Consider the following 10,477-nt stretch of genomic DNA (forward strand, 5'->3'; position numbering starts at 1 on the left):
CACTATATAGGAGAACATATTTGGCAATGATACATCTGATAAAGGGTTAATATCCAAAATATATAAGGAACTCATACAACTTAACAAAAAGATGACAAATAATACAATTAAAAAAGGAGCAAAAGATCTAAATAGATACTTCTCCAAAGTGGACATACAGATGGCCAAGAGACATATGAAAAATGCTCAAAGTCACTGATCATCAGAGAGATGCAAGTTAAAATGACGAGGTATCACCTCACACTTGTTAGAATGGCCACCATCAACAAATCAGAAATGACAAGTGCTGGTGAGGTTGTGGAGAAGAGGGAACCCTAGTACACTGCTGGTTGGAATGCAGACTGGTGTAGCCATTATGGAAAACAGTATGGAGTTTCCTCAAAAAATTAAATATGGAACTGCCATTTGACTTACTGAGCCCACTTCTGGGAATATATCCTAAGAAAGAATGTATGTACTCCTATGTTCATAGCAGTTCAATTTATATTAGCTAAGATCTGGAAATAGCCCACATGCCCATCAGTAGATGAGTGGATACAAAAGCTGTGGCACTTTTATGCAGCATGGAATACTATCCTATATGATAAAAGGGTAATATGCAAATGGACCCTGATGGCAGAATGACTGGGAACAACTGGTCGCTATGATGCGCACTGACCACCAGGGGGTAGATGCTCAATGCAGGAGGTGCCCCCTGGTGGTCAGTGTACTTCCTCTCCGGACTCTGCGGCAGCACTAAGGATGTCTGACTAACAGCTTAGGCCCACTCCCCACCGATGGCTCTCGGGCTGCCAGAGGGAAGTCTGACTGCCAGCTTAGGCCCAATCCCTCGGGGAACAGGCCTAGGCTGGCAGGTGGACATCCCCTGAGGGGTCCAAGACTGTGAGAGGGCACAGGCTGGGCTGAGGGACCCCCCCTGAGTGCACGAATTTCCATGCACAAGGCCTCTAGTGCAGCAATAAAAATAAGGATCTTTTACCCTTTAGACAGCATGGAGGGCCTGGAGAGTATCATGCTAAGCGAAATAAGCCAGTCAGAGAAAGACAAGTATCACTCATAAGTGGAATATAATGAACAAAATAAACTGGTGGACAAAATAGACCTAGAGATGAGTGGAGCAGACTATAATCTCAGAGGGAAGGTGATGGAGGGTGTGTGGGTAGAAAGAGACCAACCAAAGAACTTGTATGTATATATACATAAACCATGGACACAGACAATAGGCAGGTAAAGACCTGGTATAGGGGGTGGGGACAGGCTATAAGGGATGAATGGGAGAAAAAAAGGGGCACATGTAATACTTTCAACAATAAAAAGAATAATAATGAAGAAAAAAATAATATAAAATAAATGGGATCAAAAACATGTGGTCTTTTTTTCTTTTTAAAAAAATATATTTTATTGATTTTTTACAGAGAGGAAGGGAGAGAGATAGAGAGTCAGAAACATTGATGAGAGAGAAACATCGACCAGCTGCCTCCTGCACATCTCCTACTGGGGATGTGCCCGCAACCCAGGTACACGCCCTTGACCGGAATCACAGCCGGGACCTTTCAGTCTGCAGGCCGACGCTCCATCCACTGAGCCAAACCGGCTTTGGCAACATGTGGTCTTTTGTGTCTAGCTTTTATTTTTAATTTGCCTGATATTTTTAAGACCCATCCATGTTTACCATGCATCAGCCCTTCATTTCTTTTTATTGCTGAATAGTATTTCATTATATACATGTAACATATTTTGTTTATCCATCTATCAGTTTATAAATATTTGGGGAGTATTCTATTTTTTTGGTTATTATGAGTAAATTGATTTTAATTGATTTTGAATTAAATAGTTTTTGAATAAGTCAATTGTGTGTGGATATTCTTTAACTTGTTCTTCAATTATTAAGCATATTTTCTATACAAAAAAAGACAAAGAAATGCTAGTAAAAACAATGGTTTCTCATAATTTTTCCTGCTTGGACACAATCTGTCATTTTTGTTGAGAGTACTTTTCTGGAATGCCAAGTTCCCTAATAAGCAAAGACAAACTAAATTGGGAGTACAAGCTCAATCTCAATGGTCCTCAATATTTGTTCAAGAACTGGTGGCAAATATATATCTGTGGAGAAATTAATAAAGAATATGTATGCCATCTAGTCCTCTGAACACATATATTCCAAATAAAGCCTGAGTAAGTCAAATCAACAGAATCCCATACCTGGATTGACTTCTAAGGCTTTATTCAGCTCTAGTGTAATGTCAAAGGCTCTATGCACGTGGCATTTTATCTTTTACTACAGGCCTGGTGCACAAAATTTGTGCACCAGTGAGGTCCCTAGGCCTGGCTGGCGATCAGGGCCGACTGGGGCCAGGTTGGTCAGGGCCGGGCTGGAGAGGACATGATGGTCGCTGAGCCGGGTGTGGAAGAAACAGGCGCCAGACGCTGATGCTGCCATCATCAGTGCCCTGCCTCTGTGCTGTTCCCCGCCTCCCCCCTTTCCTTCCCTCACTGTTGTGCCACCACCAGGACAGATAGGTGGTAGGCTGATCAGAGCCTGCCAGCCGGGGGGAGGGATGGGGCATGGGAGGTTGGCCGCAGCCCCGAGGAGGGAGCCAGCCCTCAGCCCCCCTGGAAAAGGGGCCACAACCATTGCCACCCACTTCCTGTTGCCTGTCCCAGGTTAGGGACCAGCCCCAACCAGCCCCTGCAGGCCTGGGAGAGGGACCACAGGAGGTTGGCAGCTGGTGGGAGGTTGGTCGTGGGAGTGCACTGACCACCAGGGGGCAGCTCCTGCGTTGAGTGCCAGTCAGTGCCTGTCATAGCGACCAAGTTGTTCTGATCATTCCAGTCATATATATATTAGTAGATAGATAAAGATGTTACTGACAGATTTAAAGTCAAATGTGGTTGTGCTTCTTCTGAACAGTACTAATAGTTTTATTATCATTTATTAAAATTAATAGATGCCATGAATTGTGAACTTCTTGAAAGCCTCAAGTCCTACTTAATGTAGACATGCTAACCTATATGTCTGCCTTTCACTGTGCGCCATCTGATCTTGTCCTCAGATTTGTTTTACCTTGTACTTCCTCACCTACTGGAGTGATCATTTTTACAATACTTAACACACATTCTTCGAAGTCTCCACAACTTTTTAAAGTTTTGTTTTTTTTTTAACAAGGCAGGGCATAAGTAAATAAAGTGAGACTAAAAAAGTATATTGCTGTATAGAAAGCCAACTTCTAAGATAGCAATTATATTTTGGAATCTGATTCAGTTCCAATATAAACATGACTAGAAGTAGCCTTTTAGGATTAAATTTTAAAGGGTTAGTGCCCAGCTGGCATGGCTCAGTGTTTGAGTGTTGACCTATGATGCAGGAGGTCACAGTTCAATTCCTGGTAAGGGGAACATTCATGGTTGTGAGCTTGATCCTCAGTGTGGGGCATGCAGGAGGTAGCTGATTAATGATTTCTCTCTCCTCATTGATGTTTCTATCTCTCTCTTCCATTAGTAATCACTGGGTATTAATATATTTTTACTAGCTTGTGGTATGAAAACTTGCATCAGAATTTCTTTATTATTCTAATTTCCACATACTGTTGCATTAAAAAAGAAAACAGTTCTTTGACATTCTCTCATGATGTCTACTTCTAATTTACAGAATGTTGGTTTTTGAATGCTGTAGGAACAGGCAGTTTTTGGAGGAACATCTTACCTCTTTAACATGCCCCTTTCCCGCCAGGTCTCACCTGCAAGGCATGCAAATCTGAGAAGGTCTTAGCCAGGATTGTGTGAATGCCATTGCTGTGCAGCATCAGTAATTCCAGCTTATTCAGGCCGGAAAAATCTATTTCTGTCAGTTTGACCAAGCTGTTGTACCTGAAATACAAATGGCATTCTAGGCATAAGCTAAGCCTGTCAACTCAAGTTCAAATGTCAAAGCAAGAGCCAACATATGCATATACGTGCACACACACACACACACACACACACACACACACACACACACGCCTCTCTTGTTGCACCTGTGCTCTAAGAAGATAACCCAGTGCTTGAAATATTGAAATTCATCAGATGCCACAGACGGTCTACCCTCCACCAACCCTTGCAGTCTGTTACAATCACCTGATTCATGTTCCCGGAACATGCCACATTCCTTCTCACTTCAAACCTCTAGGTGTATGCTGTTTTTCAGGTTGGTCCCCACACCCCTTTGTGAACATTTTTAAGTCCCAGCCCATTCTTTTATCGCATGTTCCCCTCACTCTCCCGGGTGGAATTCATCATTATAAAGTAGTGACTAAGAAACCTGGGCTCTGATGCCAAATGGTTTGGCTGTGATTATGTACTCAGGCACTTGGTAGTATTAGGAGTGTCCCTGAATAAAATCAGTAACCTTTCTGTGCCTCAGTATGCTCATTTGTAAAATACAAATAGTATAAACTACTCCAAAGGGGTTAGGAAGATTAAATGAGCCCAGCTGGTGTAGCTCAGTGGTTGAGTGTTGACCTATGAACTAGGAGGTCATAGTTTCGATTCCCTGTCAGGGCACATGGTAGGATTATGGGCTCGATCTCCAGTGTGGGGCATGTAAGAGGCAGCTGACTATTTTCTCATCACTGATATATCTCTCTCTCCCTCTCCTTCTCTGAAATCAATAAAAACCTATTTTAAAAAAAGAATGGCACTTTATAAACTTAAAAAAAATTAAATGAATGAATACATGAAGAGTGCTTTGCTCAGTGCCTGGGTATAGAAAGCATACAATTAATGGTAGCTATTATTGTCAGTGATTGTTCCTAAGTTCGTTTGCTGTATTATGGTTCTTATTAAGTTGTACTAAATGTACATCTGTCTTCTCCCTTTAACTGTAGTTTCTAGCCCTGGCTGGTGTGGCTCAGTTGAACATGGTCCAACCAAAAGGTTGTTGATTTGAATCTTGGTCAGGGCACATGCCCAGGTTGTGGGCTTGATCGCTGGTAAGAGGCATGCAGGAGGCAGCCAATGGATGTTATGCTCTCACATTAATGTTTCTCTCTCTCTCTCTCTCTAAAAATCAGTAAACTATTAAAAATACCTCCCCCCCCAAAATCTATGGCTTTTAGGAATTAATATATATTTTCTTCATTGAATCCCTGGTACCATCCATTGTGTTTGGCACACAGTAAGTTCTCACTAATGTCAAATAAATTATATTAAGTTCGAGTACACATATGTTCATATAGTTGTTTATGAATTTTAAAATTATAGCCACCTTTTGGTAGATTTAATTAGGTATGCATTTTTAAAAACAACTTTAAATAAGTCATCTTGTATGGAAAAAAACCCAAGGGCCTTCCAAAAGGACCTAACCTATGTTTCACACATATCTTTTATATATAGAAGGACATTCCTAGCTATCCTGTTATCTCTTACTGATATATCATCACCCTCGTTCTTTTTTTTAAATTTATCGTTGCTGTTGAAAGTATTAGTGTCCTTTTTGTTTTTAACCCCACTGACCCCTCCACTGCACCCCAGGCCTTCACCACACTACTGTCTGTGTCCATGGGTCATGCATATATGCATATAAATTCTTTGGTTAATCTCTCCCCACCCACCTCCACCTCCCTCTGAGATTCGTCAAGCCATAACCCTAATTCTTAACAAGAGCTATATTATTTTCCAGTACAAATGTAAAGAAAATGAAGCTTTTCTATAGCCACAGGCCTGGAAACCTATCAAGAGTCACTTCAGGTTCTAGAACTTTCTCCTAATAAGTTTATGAGTTAAATTTTCTTATTGGCCCAACAAACTTAGAATCCTCACGCACTCATTTCAGAAGAGAAATATTATTACAATTGTGGTTAATCTCCCAAAGTCCTAAGTGTTCGGGAGACAATTCCTTCTTGAGAAGGGGATAGGACGAGGGCCCCCACGCACCCTAAATTGATACGTTCCACATTGGGCGGGATGCTGTCTGGGATGGCGGTCAGGTACCGAAATGTGCAATGCACCTCTGTGGGCACGTAGCAGGCACAGCGGCGAGGACAAGCGCTGCCCCCGGGAGTGGCCACCAGGCAGATCACTGCAAAGGAAACCAGCAAGCAGGCGATTCCTCCGCCTTTCACTTTCATTCTGAAAAACATCACAGCTCGGAGTTGTAACTATGGTTTGAGCAAAGGCCCAGTACAACCACACACAGTGACTCTGGCACCCTCAGAGGCCTTCCTGAAGGGTCCTAAGTGGCCAGTTCTGTTTATAACTGTTATGGGGGAACTCACTCTGTCCAAGCCACAGTGTGTGCTGGGCTCCCTTGGAACTTTGTGATCAAGTGGCATTTTACTGTTGTGAAAATTCCTTCGTAGCTTTTCACTTGTTCATAAAATGCAGCAACCCCTATTACTTAAGGATGCATTGAAAAGACAAAAATTAATACCATACTAAAATATTGTGACAACTGAAGTACATAAGGCTTAGTTTCCTGTTTCTACATTAGCTTTTTGGGCTAACTTTAACCCTTTGAATGCCAACCAATATCCTAGGAACTATGCTCAAATTGCCAAGGCATTTTTGCTGATTTTACAGCAGTTTAGGAAAATAAATTATGAATCGCAAGTAAATGAAGTTACATATTCAAAAACTTAAGGAAACCTTTACTACATTGACATATTTAGCAATATCATCATCACTAATAAAAGTAGACTTAGAACTGGACGCCATTTCGAAGCTTTGATAGCGCTCCCGGCACTTTTGGCGAAAGACAGGAGCGCAATCGCGCTCCCCAGCACTCTAGGGGTTAAAATCTGGCCACAGAACTAATACATGTGTATGACAGAACATTTGGAAGCTGTAAAGAAGTAGAAAAAAATTGAAATTCTTGCCCTGCCTGGTTTGGCTCAGTAGATAGAACATCGGCCACAGGAGTGAAGGGTCTTGGGTTCAATTCCGGTCAAGGACAGGTACCTTGGTTGCAGGCTGGATCTTCGGCCCCAATTGGGGTGCATGTGGGACATAAACAATCAATGTGTCTCTCTCACATCGATGTTTCTCTCTCTCTGTCTCTCCTCCTCTCTTCCACTCTCTCTAAAAATCAATGGAAAAATATCATCTGGTAAGAATTAAAAATTTTTTTAATTACTTATATTCCCACCACCCAAATATAATCATTAGCATTTTGCTGGATACCCTCCAACCTTGTATATATATATTGTGTATATGTTCCCATGTATATGTATCAAACTAAATTTTGTAACACTTTTTATCACTAAATGTATAATACAGGTTGGGGCAAAAATAGATTTACAGTGTGCATATGTGAAACACAGAGTTTATCCTTGCATTATCATTCATTATTGTACTAGAGGCCCAGTGCATGAAATTCATGCATGGCGCGGGGGGGGGGGGGGCCCTCAGCCCAGCCTGCACCCTCTCACAATCCAGGACTGCTGGGTCACAACTGCTTGCCTGCCTGCCAGCCTTATCACCCCCTAACCACTCCGTGGCCATCTTGTTCGAGGGTGTGACGGTCATCTTTATTATATAGGATTATTTTCTATATGAACAACAATAAACCTACTTTTGCCCAATCTTGTATTGTGTTTTCATTTTATAAACCTCCCTCAGAACATTTTTATGAGATGTAATAATCCACTGGAACGGTAAATAAATCTATTTCTAATGTGTCCTTAAACCTTGCCAAAAAAGGCACGTTGCACATTGCCCAATAATGACCGTAAGCAATAGTGACTGGCTGGGCAGGTGTGAGTCTGGCCTGAGCCTTGCGTGGCCACGCTGCCCCCAAAGGCATGACGCTGTCTGCTTTTGCTCTGCTTAGAACATCCCTCTGCTGTTTCCTTGTTCCCGTCTCCTCCTCATGTGAGCCATGGGAGTGGGGCAGCATGACCAGGGAAGAAATATTAGTATGCTCAGCTTGTTGGAAAATGTTATCTGTAACCCACATGTGGGGCCAGCCCAGGAATCCAAACCTTATTTTCTCCTGAAATTCAAAACATACAGGGTTGCAATAAAATCTTTATAATGCTTTTCTAAGAAATGTGACCCTCACAATTTAAAATCTCAGAGTTCCTTAGAATAGAATTATTTCTTTTGGATTCTATCAGCAACTATCCTTTAGTCATAAACTATGCTAGAAACAACATGGATGTTACATTACTTTATCTTCCTATAGATTTAAAGATAATGGAATCAGTAGAATGAAGCCCAAATTAAAATTTAATATAGGACTGATCTCACCACCACTTTTGTCACTGGGACCATCTGGTTACAATACTTATAAACAACTGAGTCTGACAGGAGGCAAAATTTCCATCTTCTTTTCCTTAGATGAACACAGAAAGGAACAGCAGGAGGCAGGTAATTCTCTTGCTCAGCTAGAACACAGAAGTGGGTGTGCCCACATATGAGCTATTTCAAAGAGAATCAAAATTCTAAGAGAACATGACTTGTGGATCCACAAAGTTCAACCTGACGATGTAGGTAATGAAACTGAAGTGTACAATACCTGGGCTCTTCTTTTCTGGTCCTGAATCCTCTCCCGTCACAGGTGTTGACAGAAAATCTTCCCGGGAAATGGAGAATTATGTCCAAACCTGAGGGAGGTTTGCTCCCAAGTGAAGGAGTGGCTTCAACTTTTTGGCTGGCAGCTCTGGAGCAACGCTCTGGAGGGACCTGCTGGCACTCCCGCACTTCAGAGACTGCACACTTCCTTCGGGATAACTTGTCACAGAAACAAAAGGCAGGGGAAGTGGTTTTTAAATGTCCTTGCTCCTCCCTCAGCAGTGTGCTTTAATTCTCCTTGCAGCCGTCACTTAATGTAACTAATCCTATCACTCCATTTTACTCTCAGGTCCCAGGAGTTTCTCCTTAATTCATCTTTTTTGGACAAACCTGTCGTCTGTGAAGCAATAAGGATCTCCACCTACTGATGAATCTGCTCTGTGTGCCTTTTGCCCGGCATCAGTCATTTGAAAAAGTGACTTTGCCCACTTTTCTTTAATCATCCTCCCTCTTCAGTGCTCCCTCCCATCCGCACCGACCCTCATTGCTCCCAGCCCGCGAGGCAGCACGACTCCGTACGTTCCCACGCCGAGACCCTCGCAACCTGTCTGTCCCCCTTCCCCGGAAAGGAGTGGCTGAGCGCTCACCTCTGCATAGGGCACCACATGGGCGGACGCTGTCCGCAGTGTCTGCCGCTCAGCCGCCTGGGTCGCAGGGACTTCCCAAACGGAGGGAAGAGGCGGGGCTGCAGGGGGGTGACGTTGACTGGTGTGTGGGGACTCCGCCAGGGCTCCTTGGCACAGGGATGAATAATGAGCCATGACTATTTCTGAGAGCGCGGTTCGTGCTTGCCTCTGTCCATCTCCCTCTCATGTCCAATTCCCGGGATTTCTCAGGCTTCCCGGCCGGTGGCAGGGCGTCTCAGTGGGGGCGCGGCCACACCCACCTTGTTTTCCTCCACCTGTTGACAGAGGGGTCTTTTGGGTTTGCTTTAATCACCACCGGCTGTCCTTGGTTCTGTGGCTCCCCGAAGTTCTTTTTTATTTAAAGTTGAATTTATTGGGGTGACATCGGTTAATAAGATTATATAGGTTTCGGCTGTATAGTTCTATAATACATCATCTGCATATTGATTGTATTATGTGTTCAACACCTCAGATCAAGTCTCCTTCCATCACCATTTATCCCCCCTTTACCCTCTTCTACTTCTCCCCACCCTCTTTCTTTCCAGTAATCACCATGTTATCTGTGTCTATGAGTTTTGTTTTGTTTTGCTTAATCCCTTTACCTTTTTCATCCAGCTCCTACCCCATCCCCTTTGACAGCTGTCAGTCTACTCTCTGTATATATGAGTTTATTTCTATTTTGTCTGTTATTTTATTTTGTTCATTAGATTCCACATGTAATTTAAATTATATGGTATTTGTCTTTCTCGGACTGGATTATTTCATTTAGCATAATAATCGCCAGGTCCATCCATGCTGTGGCAAAGGGTGAGAGTTCCTTCCTTTTGATGACCAAGCTATTATTCCATGATGTAAATGTACCACAGCTTTTTTATCCACTCATCTACCGATGGACATTTGGGCTGCTTCCAAGTCTTGGCTATTGCAAATAATGCTACAATGAACATAAGGATGCATATATTCTTTTATATTAGTGTTTCGGATTTCTTGGAATATATTCCCAGAAGTGGAGTTGCTGGGTGATAAGGTAGTTCAATTTTTAATTTTTTGAGAAAACTCCATACTGTTTTCCACAGTGGCTGTACCAGTCTGCATTCCCATCAACAGTGCATGAGGGTTCCCTTTTCTCCACATCCTCGCCAGTACTTGTCGTTTGCTGATCCATTGATGATGGCCCTTCTGGCAGGTGTGAAGTGATATCTCATTGTGGTTTTAATTTGCATCTCTGATTAATGATGTTGAGCATCTTTTCATGTCTGTTGGATATCTTTATGTCCTCTTTGCAGAAATGTCTAATTGGGTTG

The 10,477-nt window shown here is 42.6% G+C and overlaps 1 protein-coding gene across 1 annotated transcript in view; it reads right to left on the reverse strand.

Moving 5' to 3' along the window:
* IGSF10 (immunoglobulin superfamily member 10) overlaps nucleotides 1-6,104 on the reverse strand; it is a 31,165-nt gene extending 25,061 nt beyond the window's left edge. Inside the window, exons 1-2 of the mRNA XM_006758965.2 lie at nucleotides 5,911-6,104; nucleotides 3,738-3,867 (exon numbers count right to left, since the gene is read on the reverse strand). Coding sequence (XP_006759028.1) covers nucleotides 3,738-3,867; nucleotides 5,911-6,104 — 324 coding nt within the window. The remainder of the gene's footprint in view (nucleotides 1-3,737; nucleotides 3,868-5,910) is intronic.
* Between the last annotated feature and the right edge of the window lie 4,373 nt (nucleotides 6,105-10,477).

The sequence above is a fragment of the Myotis davidii genome, unplaced genomic scaffold (genome assembly GCF_000327345.1).
Source record: "Myotis davidii unplaced genomic scaffold, ASM32734v1 scaffold316, whole genome shotgun sequence".
NCBI lineage: Eukaryota > Metazoa > Chordata > Mammalia > Chiroptera > Vespertilionidae > Myotis > Myotis davidii.